General features: G+C 38.1%; 1 protein-coding gene across 1 annotated transcript in view; it reads left to right on the plus strand.

Annotated features, from left to right (window-relative positions):
• Erc2 (ELKS/RAB6-interacting/CAST family member 2) overlaps positions 1-24574 on the plus strand; it is an 898378-nt gene that overhangs the window by 420321 nt on the left and 453483 nt on the right. Inside the window, 4 exon segments of the mRNA XM_060390770.1 lie at positions 7223-7363; positions 10327-10467; positions 14727-14762; positions 24013-24206. Coding sequence (XP_060246753.1) covers positions 7223-7363; positions 10327-10467; positions 14727-14762; positions 24013-24206 — 512 coding nt within the window.

Here is a 24574-nt window from a genome sequence, read left to right on the forward strand (position 1 = left end):
AGGTCTGAGGGGCATCAAAGAAACAGAGTTAAGGCTAATGTGAGCCTGCTTTTCTTCTCTTTCCCTCAGTACTTCCCAGTCACTGACTGACCTCACTGTTTTCTTCGCAGTAACTGCTCACCCAAAGCCACCTTTGAATTACTTGACCTCCAATTTTTGTTCCTTTCGAAACCACCTAAACAGGGAATTATTAAGATTGTAGATTTGTAACCCTGGTTTTATAGCAGTTGAAGTGGACCTTGGATGATGAATTGAGAATTCAGAGAAGTAGAAGGACTAGGTGGGACACAAAAATGAGTCAGAGAACATGGGGAGACAGTTGATGATTGGGAAAAACTGGAAACTCCATGATGTGGCTCAAAAATCCAAGATCTGATTTTATATCTGAAGCTACTGAAGTCCAATAAATTCACTGTATGGTTAAGCTTTGCCTTCTGTGCTTGTTCACTTCCAGACTATTTTCTACTGACTTGGGGTTTTCTCAGTGTGATAACAAATAAAAACTACACAGAAGAACTTTTTTGGAGTAGATTTTCTGAGAATGCTAGTGTGTTTCAGAAGTGAAGGAAAGCGCATTGGAGAGGAGCTGTTAACGCTGAGCACAAGAATATTTAACTGCTTCCCATAGGCTAGGAATACTTGGTTGTATCCACATAGTCTTATCATCTGAGGTCTTTGAAACAGACTGCTTTCTCTGCCACTCTGCTGTAAATCCAGTGACCTGTAATTTTTAAGCATGTCCAGAGATTCTAATGCATTGGGGAAAAGCACTGGCTTCCCATTTAGTTTCTTTTCTAATTGCTGTGGTAAAGTACTTTGACAAAAGCCACTGAAGGGAGAAAAAAGATACTTTAACTCATACTTCAAGGTATAGTCCTTCATGGGAAAAAAATAAGACAGGGTGAGTTAGAAGCAGCTTGTTACATCATACTCCCAGTCAGAAGAAAAGGGCACCAAGTACATACATATAATTAGCTCTCTACTGTATATAATGCCCAGAGACTGTTCATAACCACAAATAAAATAGCTTTTTCCATATCAATTAATTTTTCCAAAATATAAATCTCCTAAATGTATGCCACAGGCTCCTCTAAAATAAAGAACGAGTTATGTACTTTCAGGAATAATGGCACAGAGTAAACACTGGACAAAGTAAAAACTGAAAAAAAGTGGGCACAAAAAGCAACACTCAAACAGCAGCAGCAGCAGCAGCAGCAGCAGCAACAACAACAACAAACCACTCGAAAGCCCAGCAGGGAAAGCACTGAATCCCGTGATTCGATGCATGGCATCTGGCACACATAATGTAACCATTTGGGTTCCAGTAAGCTCATGTAACCTCACCCCTTTAGCTCTGATGACATCAGCACATAGGTTATCCACTAGGTATCTTCTGTGCCAGGCCTAAAGTTCTCCTTGGACTCCATCCCATGATCTTGGCATCTCCGGTATCCTGGAGTTTCCTGGAGCTTCATGCAATGTCCTTTCAGGGCCTCTCTACAGAGACTCTTGCCCTACCGCATGTTGCATGACATCAGATGCTCTTCACAGCCCTCTAATTCTTTCATGCCTTCAAAGAAGTAACCCACGGGTGAATGTGATGGTTAGTTCAATAATCAACTTTACAGAATTTAGAAAGAGCCTTGATTCGAGATTACCAAGATTAGGTTGGCCAGTGAGCATGGTATTCTTTTTTTTTTTCTAAATTGGCTTAATTGGGGTGGGAAGGCTCATCCTGGGTAGGTAGCACCATGTCAAGGGCTGGCCTTGAACTGTGTAAGAGCGAAAAGAGCAAGCTGAGCAAGTTAGCAAACGTGTATTCATTTCTCTCGGTTTGAGTATGGATATGTTATGACGTGGTGTTTTTACTTCCCGGGAGTAATGGAATGTAACATGGAATTATAAGCTTAAACCAAGCACTGCTAACACCAAGTCCTTCTGCCAGCTCAGGATGGAGTCCTTTTGGAACACAGTTAAAACAATTTCTGTGGCCTGAACCTGAGAAAGCACATCACTAGGCATCTGCTATTCAGGAACGAGGAACTCTCTTAGCAGCTCTGTGTCAGTGTGGATGCTTCCTTTCAGGCAGGTTTGCAGTTCCACAAATGGAGCCTTCAATGGGTACTATCTTGCCCTCAATGCCTGTGTTTTATTGGTCTAGTATAGAACAGCTTGTTTCTCTTTAATAATCATCTTCTTCCTTTCATCTGGTAACTTGGCTGCAAAGTTTAATTGTTCAAGTTCTTATCCTCCTCCACAAACTGTACAGTTTTTACATCCTGTTGTTCATCTTTTTGTTGTTTTTCACTATAGATTTGGATAAGTAAAGTGTAGCCATACTCAGCCTGAATGTTCTCCTGTCTTCAGATTTCTAGAGTCAAATACACTAGTTCATTATCTTGAAATTCAACTTTTCTCAAGTTCCCAGGACAGAAAGCCACATTTGTGGCTAAAATATCACAATATGATCCCTTTCCTAGTTCCTTATATAGTCCTTGTCCTCTGAAACGTCATCAGCGGAACATTCACAGCACATACCTTTCTCAGCACTCTCGGTCACTCAAAACACACCAGAATGACCCATTAAGCTCTACTTCCAATAGTCACCTGCTTTTGTACCTTATAGATCCAAATTCTTCCAGTCTAGCCACAAAACATCCCCAGTGGCCTACAAGCCACATGGTCAGATTAAGGGTATCAACAACCCCACTTCCTACACAAATTTCTCTCCTTTTCCCTTTCCTGTCACTGTGATAAAGTACTGTTATAAAATCTACCAAGGAGAAAGAATTCCTGTGTCTTTCATGGCCAAGGGGTCAAGATAACAGGAGGTTGAAGCCTCTTGTCCTATTAACTGGAAGAAGAAAAGGGAAGCAATGAATGCATACTCACTACTGCTCAGTTGCTTCTCTCCCCTTTAAATGGTGCAGGATTCTCCACCAAAGGAATGTTCTTACCCACAACTAAGATGGCTCTATCCATATCAGTTGATAACAATCAAGATAATTCCCCATAGGCATGCCTAGAGGCCCATCTCCCATGTGGTTCTAGATTATATCAAATAACACTAACTATAATACCGCCCCTCTATCTTAAAGATAGGACATGGGCTTAAGAAGGTAAAATGAGCTATTTGGACTGAGCAGGCATGAGTCATGCTAACTGGTCACCCAGGACTCCTGGAGGTAATTTTCTTCCTGTCTCTGTTGCCCTTTGGTTGAGACTTTGTTGCTTCCCCTGGACTACTCCTCCAAGCCTACCTAGCCCAAGCGTGATAGGACAACATTGGCTCAATTGCCTTTTCCTAGCCAGAACAGGATGGAACAACTTCAAAGGAAGGATGATGTGTTTGGCTCACGGTTTCCTAGTTGTCAGCCCATCACGGGGAAGAGGGCATGGTGGGGAACAGCTCCTCACATTTTGGTGTCAAGGAAGCAGAAAAATGAAATACAGGAAAGGTACATCCCTACTTCCCCCAACTAGAATCTACCTTCTACCTTTTTCCCTTCTCCTAAAAATGCATCATATCATGATCCCAACAAAGGATTAATCTGTTCTTTACACTAGAGCCCCCTGCTCTGACCTCTCGAAATGGGTTTACCGACACACTGAGTGTGTGCTTTAGGAAGTTCTGAGATATAGTTCAATTTAGTCATATTGAAGCCAAGATTCAGTATCACAAGACTTAAACTTTCTGACCTTTGTACTTATAAGGACATCAGAATGTAAACTTGAGAGCTTGTCCCTCACAAGTTCTATCTTTTCTCAGTTAACTGAACAGATTCTCTAGGGCAGTAGCGCTCAGCCTTCCTAATGCTGTGACTCTTTGCTGCAGTTCCTCATGTTGTGGTGATCCCAGTCATCACAATATTTTCGTTGCTACTTCATAACTGTAATGTTGCTACTGTTTATAATATATATATTTTTGATGATAGAGGGCAGCTGAAGGAGTTATAACCCACAGGTTGAAAACTGCTATGCTAGAATAGGGTATGGTGTGAAAAAAATAGTAAAATATAAAAAAAAATGATTAGTAAATTTTTGTGGGTTTATAAGTAGTTATTTTTCTTTTATAGTATTGGTACTCTAACTCAGGGTCTTACACAGTCTAGGCATGCGCTATTACACGTGGTGTCCCCAGCCAGTAATAAGGAACAGTTTGCTGTCTTTGGCTGGTGTGTAGAGTATGTCAAACTCTACTTACTGCCTCCCTTTTATTATGGCGCCAGGGGAGTGTTTTTTCTTTTAATTTCCAGGAGCTCATTCAGCTGTAGAAGGCATACAAAGTGACGCAGCTCACAGAGTCAGCACCCTGTGGCTTAGGCAGGGATGAAGCGTGGTGGCAGAGTATTTGCCTGGCACGCACGAGGCTGCCCTGGGCTTGAGCTACAGCACCAGTGAAAACTAAGATTGAGCATGTCACATGGAAGTTCAAGTGCTCCAGCCCACTGTGTTTGTAAAGCCGGTATGGTCAAGCCTGGCTGTAGCCACCTCCCAGATAAGTGGCTGGGAAAGCTGGAAAGCAGAGCCCCAGGCCACTGACATGCAGTTCCCACCCCATGATGAGGCACAAAGTGAACAGAGCTGTTCAGAGCCAGATGATAGCATGTGGAGTGTGCCGACGCAAATAGGGTTCCAACAGGAATGCGGTGTCAGAATTTCTACAAGCTGGTTGTTAATCAAGTGGATCCTGGCATATTAGGGCCTCTTAACACATGTCTTTGACATCTGGTCCTTTACATGTGACAGTTAAATTAGTTTTGTAATCAATGGAGGAGTATGTTGTAGTACTGAATCATCAATAACCTTTAAAGCGTTACAATGTGTGCTTTGCTTCTCTTTCTGTCTCTCTATCTCCCTCTCTTTCTCTCTTCTTCCTTCCTTCCTTTTTTCCTCCCTCCCTCCTTCCTTCTCTGTTAGTGCCCAGACAGTAGTACCCAGGGCTTAAAGCAAATTGACCTACTTTCCAAACGACTCTGACACCTTCTAAATGTTAACACAGTTCTTAATTTTATGACCCTTGCTTTGAAGCCAAGAGGATCTCTAATTTCAGCTCTTCCTCCCCTCATCATCTTAAAGTGCCCTGTGGTATGCCAGGCAGTTTGTTCCTCTGGGACACAAGTGCTGTTCTTTGGAAGACTAAGCTGGGAGGATGCATTTAACTCAAAACCGAGTAAAGGATTTTGAAAGGCAATAAATGTGATATGACCTGACCACAGGGCTTCTGGCAGGTTTCCAGTTGGGCGAAATTATCCCCATGAAGCTTGAGAAATGTCACAGCAGCATCTTTCAGATGCAGAGGATGGTATGGAGAGGTAGTAGAATGACAGATGGTAGAATGACAATTGTCATCTAGGCAAAGATGAGAAGACCAGAAGCCTGAGGTTGTTAAAAGTCCTGAGAGGTTTACAGCTCACTGTGTTACTTTGCGCTTTGAATTGCAGAGTAAAATAGGACCCTAACTGGAATCAAGAAAAAATAAGTATGTATAATTAATATACCCATTTGCTCTGTGACACCCACTGTTCTAATATATATACTGTACTTGAAATGCTTTAAAAATTGCAAGGTAACAATAGCCATTTTTTTTTCTCCTCATACATTTTATACATTATAATTGACAGCACAGTTGCCACCTTAGGGGATCTTAAATCACAGGCTAATATTCAGAATAGCTTCCCTCTTCATTAAACTCATGTGACTGCCCCTGGCATGGAATAAGTTCCCAGTCCAGAAGATGCTTGCATTTTGCTCAAACTACACCAGAGTTCTAGTGTACCCAGTGGCTGTCAAGAAGCCACTGTGAAAAACAAACAACAGACAATGGCAGCCACAATAGACCATCTCCAGACACACTGGAAAAGCCATATCTGAGACAGGCTTGTCCTTGTCTCGCATTCTCCTTGTTAGCTCAGTTTAGATCAACAATAACCTGGGTCACCTTGGCTGATCCAGATAGTCTCTCTGGGCTCTCAGAGGCCTTACCCTGTCACCAGTTAAGCTAGTTGTGCCCTCGAGGCTGTGATAATGACTGATGACAAAGGCCTGTGGCAGCCCTGGCAGAGTAAGTGCTCAATCCAAGAGATATTTGCATTTTGCTTAAACTGAACCTGAGTTCTGGAGTCCCCAGTGCTTGTAAAGAAGCCATTGAAAGAAACACATCTCAAGACACGTCAAAACTAAAATAAAGCAAACAACCTACATTCATGATAGGCTTCTCTCTGTCTCACATTCTCAGTGTTAGTTCAAACTCAAGTCCTGAATGAGGGAGTAGGTCCTGCTTCTCACTGCCAGATAGGCCTCTTTGTAGTCTGAGAAGAATCTTCAGGAACCCAGTCCTTTCATGCCATGTGAAGAAGCCAATAAAACAGGGCTTCTCCCTGATCTGTGCAGGGATTCCACAGTCAAGAGCTTCTGGCCCAACCTCCTCCCCCTAGAAGTGCTCTAGGCATTTCCCAGACACCATGAATGAGGGATGCCCCCAGCCTGCACATTGGTAATTTATTCTGCCATGATTAGAGAAGGGAAACTTTGGGTTCAATAATTTCAATCTTCACTGGTTTTATTTTTTAATCAGTTGAAATATATTTTTGTGCTTCAGTGTAAGCTTCAACCAAAGTTTTTAACAACAACAACAACAACAATAATGATGATATTCCTTTCTAGGAATAAAGGTATCTTAGTCAGTAAAGTGCTTATAACTGTAATCCTAGCACTGTAGAGGCAGAAATAGTAGGACAAATGTAGCTTGCTGGCCAAACGGACTAGCCAAGTCAGTGAGTCTCAGATTCCGTGAGAAACCCTGTCTCAAAAAGTAAGGTAGAGAGTGATTGAAAACCACAACAGATATCAGCAACTTCTGTGCACATGTACTGGCCTGCACATATTTTATTCCATATACTACACAGACTTGAACACACACACACAAACACACATACATGCGTGTGCACACATGTGTGCTCATACCCACACACAGACACACTCACATATACACATAATCCTTCGTCACTTAATTGTATTGACAAGTCAAAAACTATTCTGTTTTGACTGCATGTTACAAATGTAGGTACAAACAACCTCTCTTCATAGATCCACTGTTTAGGTTTCTATATTGGTCACCACAGAGAACTTTTTGAGATGAATTGTCTCTGATTTTCTTTTGCAGTATGCTTAGGGATGCACCCTGATGAGTTTCAACCCTTGTGGTGCTTCTGCCTTGCAGGAGAGAATAATAGAACGCCTGAAAGAGCAGAGGGAGAGAGATGATCGGGAAAGGCTGGAAGAGATCGAGTCCTTCCGAAAGGAGAACAAAGACCTTAAAGAGAAGGTCAATGCTTTACAGGCTGAACTGACAGAGAAAGAGGTGAGTCTGGAGAAACAAATGGATCACATCCACAGTCCTTAAAACCCCGGTTGTGATGACTTTTATTTCATTGAAAGACTTAGGGAACAGATAGTTTAGTGTGAAGACTTGGGGAACATGGTGACCTTTCTCTTAGAAAGCTGCCTGAGTTCCAGGGGAAACAGTTCCAGTGCCTCCCTTCATCAAAGATGCCTTTGGTGACTATTCAGCTGACTAAGGTGTGGTCCCTAGAACGCCCCCCCCCCCCTTGGGTTTTACCTTACTAACTACAGTTGTATGGCTTAGAGAATAGTTCTAGGTCCTACTATCTTTTGCATGAACATCAGTTAGTATAACAACAATGACTCCACTTTACTTACTACTGCTTTTGGGATATTTTGCATTCACCTACAAGTCTCAAATGGATTGCCCAGTATCCACTTAGAAAACATGGCATTGAACATAAAATTTCAGTCTAGATACGGCTGCTCTTCTGGAATTTTATTTTTTATTTTACAGTAAATTATTTAAAGCCATTCCATACTGTAACAAAGATGAATCTAGAATGTAAGTGTCACCTCCATTTTTTACAGTAGGACAATATATTTTAAGGGTCTTTATGCTTGGGAATCCTGGAGCAGTTGTTTGGGGGTGCAGTCTTCATGCTCCAGGGCATGCCTAAATTATGTCAGTATTCTTGAGGACAAACGTGGGTGAAGTAGCTGTGTGCCTTATCTTACCATTGTCATTATCTTTAGCTGTACCTGACACAGTGATTTCTCTCTCCCAGACATGTCCAACCTTGGCGGGATGGCCCCGGCCCAATAGGCAAGCTGCATCATCCTAATCTATAGCGACCTCTTGCAGTTCTCCGGGGTTAGCCTGTCCCCTGTGTTCTGAAAACTTTACACAAATTACAGTCATGCCTAAAGAGGAACTTGCAGCTTTAATATGAGCGGAGTTCTGAGGGAGCCAGGAAACACTTTCTTATCCCTAAAATCGATGCTTATTAGATTTTTAAAAGGACATTGTTTCTTTGTCATGGCAATGAAGAATTCAATTTTTCTGGCCATGTTACACTGCCAGTTTTGAGCAGATGGACCTGTCATTTGCATGTGACATAAGCACACTAACTTTGCTTTCATTTATACTATTCTTCAACATTTGGATTAGCAAGTACTGTTTGAGGGTTTGTACCTTAGAATTGCTGCACTTACTCCTAGTGAAAATGAGACCCCTTGGTGGGATGGTGAAGCAGAAGCCTCAGACAGATACAGTTTAATAAGCGGTGCTAACCACGAGTGAGCATCACAGGGAAGCTCGGGAATCATCTCCCGGTCCCGTCAAATGTACTTGGCATTGACATTTGGAGTTCAGTCAGTATAACAGACCCAGGTTAATAAATGTAACTAAATCAGGGGATTCGCTGAAAGGAAGTGATTTAGTACCCTAAGGGAGGCTGGACAAGCCCAACATGTATAATGTGACTTCCAGAAGAACAGGCAGACAACTCAGACACAGGCTCCTGCTGCAACTCATGGGGGACAGGAAGTGAAGGGAGTTTCTTCTCCCATGGGTTTTGCTTGTAAGGCCTTTTTTTCAGGCCCACCCAGAATACGGAGGATAATCTTCTTAAAACTTAAAATAAGCTGATTATAGGTGTTATGCATGTCTGAAAAATCTCTCCACGACACCTAGATTAATAACTAGGAACTTTAGTGTAATCAAAATAAAGCTGGTCATCACAACTGGTAATTTACAATTTAAAAAAGAACAACGTAGAACTGTAGTTCTCAAGGAACTTATAATTTAGTTTGGGTGATAATATGTCTTCATTATGACAAAATGACTGGATTATAAGGTCCTTCATCTCCGCCCCCCCCCCCCATGGAAGTGAAATCAGAACTGTAGACCTGGGTTTGAGTCTTGGATTTGCCTTTAATGTCTAGGTGACCTTGGAGCAGACTAGCAGTGAATGTGGGCTTCAACTTGCTGTCTTGAAAAAATGAACATGAGTCACCTGTTCTTCAAAACAAGTATAGGGGCCTTCTGCTGGGCAATGCCGACCTTCATCATCAAGGACACCTAGTGCTCAGGGCACTGTCTTGTAGAAAGCAGTAGGCAGCATCGTGGCTGCCTGAGAGATCACTGTATGCTCACTATCCTCCTTGCTGTTAGAATGCTGACAGAAAGGGCAAAGCCGACACATTTCAGTCAGTAGGGCTTGCTAGCTATCTCATATTTGGTAATGAACATTGTCCCAGGAGATAGTAAGAATTATGTTCAGAGATGTATTCAAGCATTTATTTCTCTGGATTTTAGAAGCGAAGCTATATGGGAATCTCTAAATTGCTGGAATGGTTGATAACCAAGCAATATAGGCAGCCCTGTTCCTGAGTGGGAGATGAATCATATTGAATCGTGACTACATAGGATCAGAACTTGTAGTGTACTTTATCCTAAAATTCCATGTGCTTTTATCTTTGATTTACCAGAAGGTATTTGAAAAATTAGTCTTTGTGTTTCTGTTAAAAAAGAGACTTTAGTAAAACTTAATAGAATGTTTATTTTGTATTTGATTATCCTAGGAAGGAAGCATCAAAGTCAGCATTTTGTTTCATTCCTGTCTCCGAGTCAGTCCAGCTTACTTACAGTGAATACAAATGGGGGAACTCAGGTGTCTGTTTGGAGAGGCAAAGCTAAAAGATCACCAGAGGACTTAAATTATGGGCATGGCTTTGAGATGTGAAAACCGCTTATCGTGACTGCACCATCTAGTCGCATTTCAGTCTACTGCAGTGAGATCTCGTTCTGTCTTGTAGACTGACCAGCTTTAGTTTTCTGCTTAGAGTCCACTATCACTACCTTACCCTTTCTGTTTGATGCATAAGTTATTGCTGTGTGTAGAATCGGTGGATTTATGTTGATGACCTTGCCAGGAGAAGTGGTGATACTTTGCTCACTAGCACTCTGCCTTCTTTCAGTCCAGTTTAATCGACCTCAAAGAGCATGCATCTTCATTAGCGTCTGCAGGACTGAAGAGGGACTCCAAATTAAAATCTCTAGAAATAGCCATCGAACAAAAGAAGGAGGAATGTAGCAAATTGGAAGCACAGTTAAAAAAGGTAAGTGACCTCTAAGCATAAATGTGCTGATTTCAGAATTAATTTATAAAATGGCTAAGGAAGAGGCATCTTTCAAAATAAATGCTGATAAAAGAATTTTGATTAAACAAGTTGATTCCTGAGTAGTCTTCATCAAGTCTGTAAATTGAAAAACTATCTTAAGTTTCCTGTTGATAGAAAACTTGAAAAAGAGAAAATAGTAGCAGAGATTAAAAGACTAAAAATCAGCCATTACTCTCTGGGAAAAATCTAAGCTGTCTGAAAAGGTAAATGAGAATGTTTTCAGCAAATGAAAGAATCCAGAGATCCCCTTATGTTTTTGGTAAATGTTTACAACTTTTAGAAATAGGTCAGTTTTTGTAACAACTTGGCAAAAATGTCCCTGGCAACACTCAGGTTCTAGATGTTTGCTGGCGTAGTCAGCTCCCTGCTGCGTCTGTAGAAAGATCACTTATCTTGAATTGATAATGGTCTGCTTTCTAGGCAAGCTTGTCATGTTTGAAAGTCTCTGGAAAAGAAAGCAGGGTCTTTCCACGTGGTGTTCGCTTGCTTTCTCCGACCTGAGCATTTTTGTGGGGTGCATTTCCAGTCATGCATTGTTCCTTTGACTCTCTCCCTATGTTGTTGGTTTGTCTGCACTCATTGTTCATTTAAAATTCATAATGTTATTAATTTAAGTCTTTTGTTCCTCTTGATAACTTATAAACTTAGTCAGAAAAAGATAAGAATCCAAACATTCAAACAAAGCATATAATAATATTTGACTGCAAGTCATAGCACACTATAATGGGGATTTATTAACTATAGTTATGAAAACAGATGGAATGGATGGCCAGAGATATGAGCTGTACATGTATCTATTATCTTAAATGCTTAATATTTAAATATTCTATTTTCTGTGAACTTATACAGTACAAACTAAAATGTAATTATTTCATGCTCACCACACAGGGATTTTAGAAAATCACCATGAGAAATTTTACACTAAGAAAGTCTACTCACTGACTCAGAAGGGACACATAGAAGTGACTCTGGAGATGGCTTATGGGTAAAATGCTTAGCTCCTATCTGCAGGGGAGCCATGTAAAGAAATATGAGGCAATGTGGTGTATTCCTGTAATCCTCTTCCTGGGAAATAGAAATAAGTAGGTCTCTGGACTCTTTGGTCTCCTGGTTTACTTAATTGGTGAGCTCCAGGACACTACATCAAAGTATAAAAATGTAAGCTAAAGAAGCAACAGAGGAAGACACATGATGTTTACCTCTAGCTGATACATGTCTGCACAAGGGAATACAGTCATGTACACAAGCATGCACCACACACACATACACACACCACACAGACAAAGGCACACAAAGGTGCACACAGACACACAGACACACACACACATTCACACACAGGCACACACGCAGACACATACCTGTACACACACACATACACAAGCACATGTAAAAATAAAGTGAAATGTGCCATTTAATCTCTTTTAACAATATGGCAAGAAAATTGGAAAAAATAGTAGTTTCAGGGTCTTCTCAGCATCTCCCTTACTTTAAGTAACGTTTAGTAAAGCAGAAATCTGGAGTAGAAAATGGAAGAGTTTAAATTTCCCATTTTAAGCTATTTAGATAGCTATTGGGTTGGCCCTCTTTGCATTTAGTACATGAATTTTCCTTAACATTTTTATGTTGTGCTCTATCCTGTATTGTACTTTACTAACTAAAACCGTTTCAATGGTAGAACATGCTCAGATATAACACTGTACCGGAGGGGAACAGCCTCTACATGATCGGACCATACTTACAGTGTGCTGACCGGAAGAACCTCGAACATACACGGGCCAGAAGAACACCCCCATCAGCTCTTTCACAGAGAACAAAGCTCTGCACGTAGGATTCCTGCACATATGTTCTAAACATATGCCCTTTGTCACCATAACTCAGCATTGGCATTTGAAAGCCTCTAGTGACAAAAGGAAGAGGTCACATGTCGATGCTCTAGGCTCCATGTTTATGGCTTGATTCGTGCACTGAATCTGCATTCATGCCGTTCAGCCTACTCTGCTTCACTTTGGCTTGGATTGCCCAACAGAACAGTTACGGCATGCCTTTTCCATAGGCTCCCAGTCAACACTGCTTACTGAGATCACAGATGCAGTCCTGTAATATTCTAGCATGGTATTTGATGACATTTTAGCATTTTACAATGTCACCAGACATATATATTTTACACATGTAGTTGTCTTGCTGAAAGGGAATTATTTAATTCACAAAAGATAACTTATTCCTAAACATTTACATAGTCTTTCCTTATACTGTCTTCTAAATACATAGTGCAGTGAACTTAAAATGGTAATGACAATTTAAAACATTTTATGCCTAACCTGCAGATGCCTGTATTGTTACATTTGGCTCTCTGGTGTTGACTAAATTTGGGTTTGAAGTGTTTTTTAAGTAGTCTCTAATTTCTGCTGATAGTTCCATTAAAACCTCACCTTAGAAAGAAATGAGATCTGAATGAAATATTTTAAAGCACTAGCCAACAGCACACAGACACATATAAACACATCATTTACTTAAGGAAAATAAGCAACACAAAAAGCTCAGAGGGGTTCCTTCAGCCCCTCTAAGTGAAAAGATGTGTGATTTGTGAATAAAATAGACTTACTAAATGAAACCTGAAAATATAATTACTTTGTGTTGTAAATACACCATGGATTTTCCCAGTGGTATTTTGTTCAAGATTTGTGATGGTCTAGGTAGCTCTTGCTCATAAAATCTATATAAGAGTATAAATTAATAGCATTTAGTTAAATGGAGACTGTGTCTGCTAGTGACAGTGGAATCCACATGGGGATTTTAACTTGTCATCCTAAACAATGCCTGACTGAAATAAGCTATTTTTTTTTATATACATAGTCATTTTTAACACTGTTTTATGTTAAGGTATGAAACCTTCAAATATTTTGTGATAAAAAGGCTTCTATTCAGAAAAGGGATTCCGTGCATTCTATTTCAACCTCTTAGAAATGATAGTCAAATATTCATGTGTGAGGAATCTTTACTGATATTAGTATTTATTAAACAATGCTGACCAGGTAAGGCATAATCACTAATTGTAAGTATGCATAATAATTAAGTCTCTCACTAACTTTAGTCATTTATATGGACCACTCTGTCTATTGAATGATTTTTTTTTTTGAGGTTTAAGCTGTAGAGGTTAATTGACCTGTATATTTAGGAACTTGATGAAAAGACACAGAATCCAAAGTGCTATGACTTCTACTCCCTTCAGCTTTCCAATCAATATGCTTCAGAGGCTTCTCTTTTAAGCATGCTAAAATCATCATTTGCTATCCTCAAGTTAAAGAAATAGGTGTCCTGTCTCTAAAGCAGTGTCTCAGCCTACTACCAAATAGTAGTCACTGTAGTGTTTCGCCTACTATATCTTAATCTTGAGCCTCAAATTAATGTGTAGATATTTAATAAATTTAACTTAAGGACACTATTCACAAATAATATTTAGGACATTTGACTGTACACAAAGTTGGCAGGAGCCCACTATAGATTCCAAAGTACTTGGAACATAATAGGAGATCTTTCAAAATTACGTTTTCAAAATTGTAACAGTAGAAACTGTTAATTGACAACACTGTGTTGTGGTTTTCTTTAGTCTTTCTCCAGACTTGAATTTTTTCTTTTCCCATTTAAATCAGTATGATATTGCCATGCTTACTGATGCCTTTCTATTGCTTTCCTGCTGCTTCCTAATCTCTATTTAAGTTAGACACCAAATATAAAATTTAGGCTTATGTTACTACCAAAGAAGAGCTATAAATTCAATGATAAGATTTAATTAATCTTTTATTATTACCATCTTTGAAGTTCAGGTAATAAATTGTGGGCTTGGCCAAAAGTACTTTTTCTGATTCATTGTTGGAGGCCAGCACTTCATGTATCATCAAAAGTGGACAGTTTTCTTTGCTTCATGGGCTATTTAACTCGAGAAAGGGAAAGTAACACAAACCTTAAATTTCTTATTCCAGCTATTCTTTTTTAGGAGCCAATGTCAACATTTGTATTTCCCCCGAGCCTTTCACTTTCACTGTGGAATGTTTAGAAACTGAAATTTCTTCTTCTTCTTTTTTAAAGACCAGCTCGTCTGTGCAAATGCACTGGATTTGCTGAGCTAATGCTGTTTTTCTGGATCTTTCCTTCTTTCCCTGTCTGTGCTGCAATGCCTCCCTACCTTTGCAATGTAGCAAGCTGAACAGTTGTTCAATCAGATGTACAATCCAGTAAGTCATTCCTGAAAGTTCCCGCTGTAACATATCAAAGCATGAGGATCCCCTGAGCCTATGTCGAAGTGTACCCCACAGGGGAGGTCTCCAAAACTCTGAGCAGTCTCTCCACTCCCACTCTATTGAAAGACCTGATCTACACAAAGCCAATGTCATTCCTTTCAAAATTTAAAAATAAGAGACTAAGAAAACATGGCCAGCTTTAACAGTACCTTCTTCCTAATCTCAACTCTTAGGCAACAAAACAAAACAAAGCAAATCAGCTGAAGAGCTAGGAATATGGAATTATTTGTGATATCCTTCGAACACGGGCTTTCCTGTACCACAGGGATAGCACTTGGAGAATAGCCCCATCTCCTGTGTGCTGTATGTATGTACTCTGTTAAGCCAGGTTTAGCTTTAAAATCTGGGCTGTGCTCTTGAAGACTGTTAAATGCCTAACCATAGTATAGGGTTTGTAAAAGTTCAAAACGTGTCATCATAATGAGGACAGAGTAGATAAGAGTCTCCTAATAACAGATCGTAGCCATTCTGACGTTAGTTTAGTGAAGTCTGAAAAGCAGGTAACTAGTTCAAACATTAATAAAATAGTTCAGATGTCCCCACTGGATATTTATCCCAATGACATGTGCATTCATATGAACATTTATTTGTTTTTAAGAGAAAGAAAGACTTTTCTGTTTTGTCACCAGACTGGCTTCTGGGAGGTCTAGTAAATGAAGGTAACTGAGATGCTTCACCTGACAAGCATGGTCTATAACACACTCTAATTATTGCCTACTTATAAATCCTCATCACAGAAAAAAGAATGCCGTCCAGAAAGGAGCAACTCAGTCAAGAGTTTTATTTCTTAAGAAAAGCTCTGCCTGCATGCAGGGTGATGTACAAGATGCTTGGATGCACTTAATAAATTATGCCTGGACTCTTCATTTTACACCACAAAGACATTTACAAACACAATATTTAATGCCCTGCTGGATCATCACCCAGATGGATTTTAGCAGAGTAGCAAAAAATAAACAAACAAGCAAACAACCCCGGTTTTCCTTCCCTTAATATTTGAATGAAGTAATAATATAATAATAGATAGCCTCAAGGCAAGAGCCTTAAAAATATCTTTATTAAAAAATACATGTTTTCTTGTGAATATTTTTAGAACAATATTGAAAAACAGTTTTAAATTTCTAATGCTTTTTGTGTATGAAACACAAAGGGATTGCCATGTTCTATGGCTGCAGAAAATTCTTAGGACAGTAGTTGGAGTTTACCAGCCCTTGTCAGAGTAGATAAGAGTCAAATAAATGACTTAATGACATGACATTCTCAACTTTCCCTTTCTCTTCCATCCAGGGCCAGGTCTCAGCTATTCAAAAGCAAACATTGCAGTCATTTCAGTGACTAATTTAAAGTCTCAGGATGATTTTCTTCCCCATGTTAATTAAGCTAACCAAATGGCCTGGCATCCTGGGAATATAGCCAGCTCTTCTTATTTTAACTAACGCCTACCCCCACCCGTCTGCAGATATTTCAGGATCCACTTTAAAAAACCCATTTAATTTCTTTCTCCTAGTTATAGGTGTGATATATGGCATGGTATTGCAAAAGTAAAGAAGGATGAAGAGTGGAGGATGCTTCTCCTCTTTCTATCCTTTCTTTCCTCTCCCCCATCTGTCTATCCAACCTTCCTTCCTTCCTTCCTTCCTTCCTTCCTTCCTTCCTTCCTTCCTTCCTTCCCTCCCTCCCTCTCTCCTTCCTCCCCTCCTTCATTCTTCCTTCCTTCTTTTGTTCTTACATAATCCTTTGTTTCTTTTCACCAAGTTGTACCCAAATATTTGTTCAGTTTTGTATCATATATATTTTTTTGCAATAAAACATTAGAATTCTCTCATGTAATTATTTTCCCAGAGCACTGTTAGTGATTACATGCTGTCTAGTCTATTTGTTACTGATTTTGATCACACGTATCCCTGTTTTTGTCAGTTCTACAGGTTCCCTGACCACCCACCTACCACTTCCTCCATCTTCTCCTTTGTCTCCTCCTCTTCTACCTCCATCTCCTCTCTCTCTCTTCTTCTCCCCCTCTTTTTCCTTCTTTCATGGGATGAATTTTCTGGACCAACAATCTTGGTTTTTAAGTATATCTCAGTCATTCTTACTATGTTGTATTTCAGGACTTTTACCAAGAGATTTCTCTTAACACTGATTAAATATAGCCTTGTGCCTTTTTTGACCATACCCTGGCCCACACAAAAAATTCTCACTTTAAATAACTTTTAAAAATCCTTAGGTCATTTTTATTGTCTTTAATTACTAATTAGTTTTGGATTTAAAATATATTATTAGCTTGGTAATTTTTCTTTTGGAAATTAGATCCTTTGGCCATTTAATCGCTTGCCTTTAATTTACTTGTTTGTTCATTTTTATGAGCTGTTTTCTCATATCGTGATAATTTTATTTAATTTTTAATACAGATACTTTTTGATGGTTTTTGATAAGTGGGATTTTTTAAAATAATTTCTTTATTTTTGAAGTCATTCTCTGATTAATATGTGTAAAGTCATTCACCAGAATTAAAATTTTTGGATGCTGGTTTTTGTATAAATACAACTCTGTATTTTGATTAATATTGAGAGATAAAGTATATATTTTGTAGTTATCAGTTAATTTTCATTGCTTGTCAAGTGTTTCTCTGACCTTGATGTCACTGTTTTGAGTATCACAGTTTTAGTGACAAAGATCTCAGTTCCTGATCAGTAGTTCAGCTTTAGCTATGTCTCTTACTATTGGATCAGAATCTTAGTTCTTGTGACATTGTGATATTGAAACATCTAGTAGGGTACATTCTAGCTTGATTCTCCTGCTTTTGTTCCTGTCTTCTTTGGGAGTTCTTAGCTTTTCATTTTTAACCTTCCAGGTGAATTTAGGGGGTCACTTTTGTCAATTAAAAATCACAGTTTCTGGTGATTTAAATTGAGTTGTATTCATCCTATATGATAAAGAGTCAATGATACATTCCTGATATCATTTCTTCTTATTATAGTCATGATACAACTTTTTAAAAGTGGTTTTTCTACAGTGAAGCTTTGACATGCTTTGATTACAGGCCTGGGTTTTTGTTTTTAAAGCTGTTGCGAAGCATATGCACATACGTAATTTTTAAGCTGTTACAGCAACTGATACATATCTACTTTTATTTTCTTTTTTAATAATTTGTTTATTATGGTTTTATGTGCATTGGTATTTTACCTACAAATATGTCTGTGTGAGGGTATCAGAACTCCTGGGATGGGAGTTACAGACAGTTGTGAGTTGCCATGTGGATGCTGGGAATTGAACTCGTGTCCTCTAGAAGAGCAGCCAGTACTCTTAATCTGACTCATCTCTCCCTCCCCTACCTTTTATTTTCTAAGAAATCATTGGCACACAGGAAGTTTTTGCTCTTGTGTGTGTTTACTTTGAATATGGCCACCTTCACATTTCTGATGAATTTACTGTTGTTTTGAATGCATAAGAACATTTTACAGTCAGTAGAATGCCCATGTGTGGACATTCCAAGTAAATAAGGACTGGGCTTTGATGCCTTCTGCAAATATGTTCTGGAATACAAAGAAAACATTTATTTTCTTTTTTTTCCCATTGTGCTAAATAATGTGTTAATGTCAGTTTGAAGGAACTTAAATTCTTGCCTTTGAATCCTTATTACTTTTCTTACTAATAACCTTTTTAAAATTAATTAGTTAGTTAGTTAGTTAATTAATTTACTTAACTACCAGCCTCCAATCATGGAGTTTTGTCTTGTCGTGAAAAATGTTTACAGTTTAACTTCAGCCAAATTCTTTTCTCCCCTTAGTTTTCAATTCTAGACAAATAATAGATTTTTATCATTGGTTTCAAATGCTGTCTTGGTTATATCCCTAGTATGCTTGGAGAAGGTGTTTGAAAATAATACTTCACTTCTTGGACACATTAATTGAGTGCTTTATAAAATATCCCGTGGCTATAGGGCACTGAGGTCACTTCCTGCTGACAAGGGAGTACTTGAAACCCCTCTGATGTGCTCCTGTGAGCTCTCCAGCTCCTCACCAATCATCATCCATTTGAAATCCTGTCTTTTATAAACATACTTTATGCAGGACTCACGTTTTACTTAAGGGTTTACAAAACAAAACAAAATGAAACAAACACTCAAATAAAAAATCTCAGACATTTTTCGATTCTGCACAGAGAAAAAAGTGTTAATGCTTAGGAAGGCTTCCCTGTTTAATATGTCATTTGAGGACTGTGATTCATAGGGATGTAGTGTGCTGATTATAAATGCCTTCATGGCTATTGTTTAGCCTTAACAATTTCTTTTCTTTTCTTTTTTTCTAAAGCCTATTTTTGAAAACTATTGGATTCACTCTTAAACCAACATCCTGTGGCATGGTAGATATTTACAGCTATTGATAACTATTTAACATATTCTTCAGGGAATATAGATGATACATCCAAACACACACACATGTACATAAACAATTAATACAGGCAGTCAATGTCAAAAGAACTCAAATACTATTCCAAATCGCATAATAATGTAAAGTTACGTGGTTTGTTTCAGAATGTCTAGATAATACCATTAGTTATCAATGTTGCTAATATTTAGAAATTCCAGAGGAATTATATTAATAATTACATTTTTATTTGAAGCTTTTAAAAATCTGCTAAGATATAGATTTTATTTTTGTGTGTATTTGGAGTATTTGTATATATATATTTATTTATTTCATATATGAAAGAAATTTTTGGCAGTTTTAATATGCAGATTGTGAATGTTCTGAATTCAGTTACTTTGAAATTTACAAACTATAATTTTCTTTAAAATGATGAAACACAAGATTCCAAGATATATCATTATTACTTTCAAAGTATGTTACTTAGGGCCAATAATTATGTCTGGTATTTATTCATTTTTATTTGAAACAAAATTTAAGTTTCATAATATGTTGTAGTTCTGTAATTATAGTCAGAAAACTTAATGAGTCTCTTTTGCTCCTAACTTAGAATCATGTCAAGGTCTAAAATAGTTTACACCCCATCCTGTTATTAAGATATGAAAGGAATGTTGGAATCCTGTCTATGGACTCTAAGACAGCGGAGCACTGTGACCAAGAATCGTATTTTCACAGTGCATAAATTTACTGCCAAAGTCTAGTAGCAGCAGGGATGAAAAATCAACAGCTTCATTACCTAACAGTTGGCTTGTGCTTTATGGTTACAACTAATCATTTGTTTTGAGGGAAATATTAAAAAAAAACGTTTAGGCCCATTTCAAAAGGGTGTTATATAATATTAGAAGTGAATGTCCCCTGCCTCGTGGCACAGCAGGGTTCTGGACCGAAGTTAATGCTTTTCTTCCCAGACATCTGGTACAAACCAGTGCTTCACTGAAAATAGTCAGTGTCCAACCTTTATAAGTTAAGTACAAATAAGCTAAATATGTGATTTTGATACTTGTGAGCTCCCAACTTTGGGGCTAACTACTCTTCCTTGATTGACATACTTCAGTTGCCTGAAATCCTGCTTTGTTCCTGATGCAGTTCTGATAACTTGTCGGCATCATAATGTACTGCTTATCCCCAGTCATGACTAGATCCCCTTGCTCTTTTATCCAGGCTTCACAAGTCAAAATCACATCAAAATGCTGAGGCTGGCTCACATCAGCAAGGCTCCCACCTTTTTATTACCATGTGCAGGAGAATTTCTGTATATTTGGAAGTACAAGAGACATAGTCTAGAGATCCCCAAACTTACAGATCCCACTAGTAAGACTGACATCTCTGAGGTGTTCTTTACTGAATTTCTGTTTTTCTACAGCACACTTGAGAGCTGCTACAAAGGTTTCAAGAAATATTTTGAGACAGAACTTGATAACCAGAATTGCCTTTAATCACCTCAAAAGTTTAATATCTGCATAAACATGAGAATGAGTATTTAATAACAGTATACAGTATTTGGTAACTTTGATCCAGGTCAGAGGCTGCTAGTGTAGATGGAGCAACTTATGTCATAATTTGTAAAAGCAACAATATACCTATCTCTCCATTTATAGAGGTGGTTACTGCCTTAGAACTTTGGAGGAAGCATTGGCTCTGTAAACCCAGTTTTCTCCTAGCTTTTAGTGTGTAGCATTGGCCCCATGGCTGTGGGTCTCAATAAAGCACACTCAGTCTCTATTGACTAAAATGGCACTCTGAACAATTACAATTCATGTTGAGTCAAGCTACTTAACTCGAATCACTCTTAGGACATCTATGCAGACTTCTGCCTTTTGTATTTAGAATGGACTAGAACCTCACAGATCTTCCCAGTCACGAGGAACTGTCACTGTCACTGAAGAAATTATCCAAGAAAGAGTTTCCTCAAGCCCTTATAAGTTTTTCTTAACAAATATATTGATGTGAGCATTTTATAATGCCATCTATTTGCATGTCTATCAGAAAGCCTTTCTTAAGAGCTTTGCTTTAAGAATGGAGTCTGACATAAATTTCCTTTTCCTAAAATCAGTAGACACTATGTTGGGGATGGAGTGAGAGACAGATTTTAATTATTGTTATTAGTGAAACTGTATAATCATTTACAAAGGATGGATTATTGGCACTTCCAAGTTTTATCTAACATGTGTAGGCCAGCTATGAACTTGCCAATGGGCGTTAATAACATGAGCTACCTTCAGCCTTTACATGCAGCCATCAGTGGTACCTTCAAGATTCATTTTCCCCTTTAGCTTTCTGTTAGTCTATATATCCCATGAGTTCTTTATCCATACTCACTGGGATAAACTTAACTAATTCACCCTCTGTTAAAGACTAGTCTTGGATTATCATCCTCAGGATCAAACAAGGATATTCATACCTGTAAGGAACAGCCTGTACTTTTTTCCTAAATCTCTCAGTCAAACTTCTCTAAGGAGTGTATTAATGTAGCTGTACAAGTCTTATTTCTGGGATTATTATAAAATGATAATCAAAATAGAAGATCAATATTATCTTTCAAATGTTTGTCATTTTGTAGTTTTTCACTGTCTTTAGACATTCTTTTTGATTTGCCTCTTGACAGAAGATGTAGAGCTAATTTAGATTTAGAACTAATGTCTCATGGCTACTAATCATTTATGTGCGCATTAAAATGATAATAATAATCCCAAGAATTTAAAATAAAAGAAGATAGACTATATGGCTAACTACTAACCTTTTGTTAATCTTAAACATATGAGATGGGAAAGAAAATTTTAACTCTAAAATATGTTTATTCATGTGTTTTGAATGTTTCTAATTATTTATTGCTTAGTTCATTAATTGTTTTTTAAGATATTAATGGCATTGATTTGGTATTTTGAGAATTATACAAAAAGATTTAGTTGTCATAGAATAGTGGTGAGTTTAACAGTGGAAAGGGATAAATAAAATATATTGTAACTATTCAAAAATTGTGTTTTTCTGTCACAAAAGTATTGAATTCACTTTTATCAAGATAGGAGTATATAGTTAGTTCATTTTAAAATCATACTATCTGCTCTAAATTATTAAGGTAGAGGTTAAGCTATTTAAATATTAATCACCTTGTATAAAAATATAATTATTACAGGAACAAACTCCTAAAAGCAGAGTGACTAATTTCATTTTTACTAATACTGAAAACATACACTAATCTGTTACAGAGAGGCCTAGAGTGCACACTAAATAAGAATAAAATACTTTGGAGATTTGTTGGTTAAAGGGAGTAACCAGTTTTAGCAGCATGTTGGATTGATGAATGTTTACAAGTTTTTTTCATAGTTAAGTTTATTTCTTAAGTAAGAAAATCTTAAAGGATATGAAAAATTATTTCCCCTTTATCCTCATGCTTAAATAATATGTTACATGCAAAATATTATTTAAAAATAATTTTGTCATGAGTAAGAAATTTATTTTATTTATACTAATTTTGACTTTTTTTTAACTAAATCATTGCAAAGACTGTCAACCTTCTAACAGCAGTACCAGTATTGATTTTTCTAACCATGCATGATCCATTTAACCCTACAGTAGCTGTAGCTTGCTTGCCTTGTTTTTTCCCTGAAATTAAAAAACAAAAAAACAAAAACAAAAAGTGCATAAAAGCACAGTGGCCATGTGCTCCACATAGTGGGAAAGCAGAAAAACTCAAGTTTAATTAATTATTGATATGTTATTCCTTCACACACGGATTTTTGGGAGAACCGTACCCGTATGACTTCTCTGAATTTTCTATGTTGAATGTGCACCATTGTTAAACTGCTTGTTTTCTCCCTGCCTGCTCTTTGAAGAAGCCAATTAGGAATAAAGGGAAACAAGGGGTAGGCAAAACATTGCAGTGCAGTGTTCTGCATCTGTCTGGGAATATTTCAGCCAAAAGTTTATTTTGGGAAAAAATAAACTGTAAAGCCTCCATGCACACACGTATACTTGCACACAAACCCACAGATACTTTGGCTGCAAATTATTCTACAGTGATGTTGCTTGTTGTTGGTTATATGTGTTCCGGTGTGTATAGCTGCTCTCCACCCATGCATGTGTTTCCGGATTCTTGTCAGTGTGCTTGCTCAAGAACTAGCCCATCTCCTCATTGTTTAGGTTAAACCTATTCGAGTAAACAAGAAATTATGGGTATGACTGTTAGTTAGAAAGCCCTTCCTTACTTCAAGAAGACTCCATTCCAAACTACTTCTGCTGAAATTTCTTAGTAGCGTAATATGCTTAGTCAGCCAGCCTCCCAAAGGCTACCTGGTTCTACACATGCCCTTCCTCTGTCTTGGAAAACAATTTACTGTTGTGCCTTTCAGTTCTCTAAGTTGGAAATGGAAGCATTTGGTGTAAATTGCTTTGTAAGGAATTGTATTGTCTCCATCCTTCCTACTGAATGAACAAAGAATAAAGACATTCTCTTCCTTCACCTGTCCCCCATGTTTTGATGGAAAGAAAAAGTCAAAGCAACACAATTTAACATAACAAAGTATCAGTAGGAGAAGAACCTCCCCATGGGAAACTATCATATACTTTAAAGTCAACATTATCTAAGGTAACTGAATTATATGATTGTTTTTCCCAATTTGCCTTCTCACTGACAGAATATCCATAATTCTTCTTGGTTATTATCTCTCCAAAGTTATGTTCTTGGCCTTTGATGACTACACCGTGTGTTGTTCTAAATCATTGTCTTACCTACATTCTTTAAAAATGTAATGTTGAAGGCGCATACTATTGAAGATGACTCCAGGATGAACCCTGAGTTTGCAGACCGGTTAAAACAGCTTGACAAGGAAGCGTCTTACTACCGCGACGAGTGTGGCAAGGCGCAAGCAGAAGTGGACAGGCTGCTGGAGATCCTCAAGGAGGTGGAGAATGAAAAGAATGACAAAGACAAGAAGATTGCCGAACTTGAGAGGTGAGTTCTGCCTTGTCAAAGAGAGTTGCTCTGAGAGTTGTTAAAGGTGGGGAAGTGCTGATGACTTGGTGTACATTCTGAGTAGTGGCACATTTGAAATGCTCACTTACACTCTCATATTACAATTGGAAGGAAGTTATATGTAAGAAATAGATATAGCCTTCCAGTCAAGGGTGGTGTTGTGTTTCTGTGGAATATTACAGAGGCATTTGTTTGCCGTCTGAGGAACTAATGACCTTTTCAGTGTCTAGGAAAACAGTGCCTGGCTTTCTTGAGGACCATCTTTGATCCAGTACTTGTTCCAACAAAGTATGCAAAGATTTGGGCTTTGACTATCTGAAATGTAAGTTCTTGCCCATTAAAGATGA

The sequence above is a fragment of the Meriones unguiculatus genome, chromosome 9, assembly GCF_030254825.1.
Source record: "Meriones unguiculatus strain TT.TT164.6M chromosome 9, Bangor_MerUng_6.1, whole genome shotgun sequence".
NCBI lineage: Eukaryota > Metazoa > Chordata > Mammalia > Rodentia > Muridae > Meriones > Meriones unguiculatus.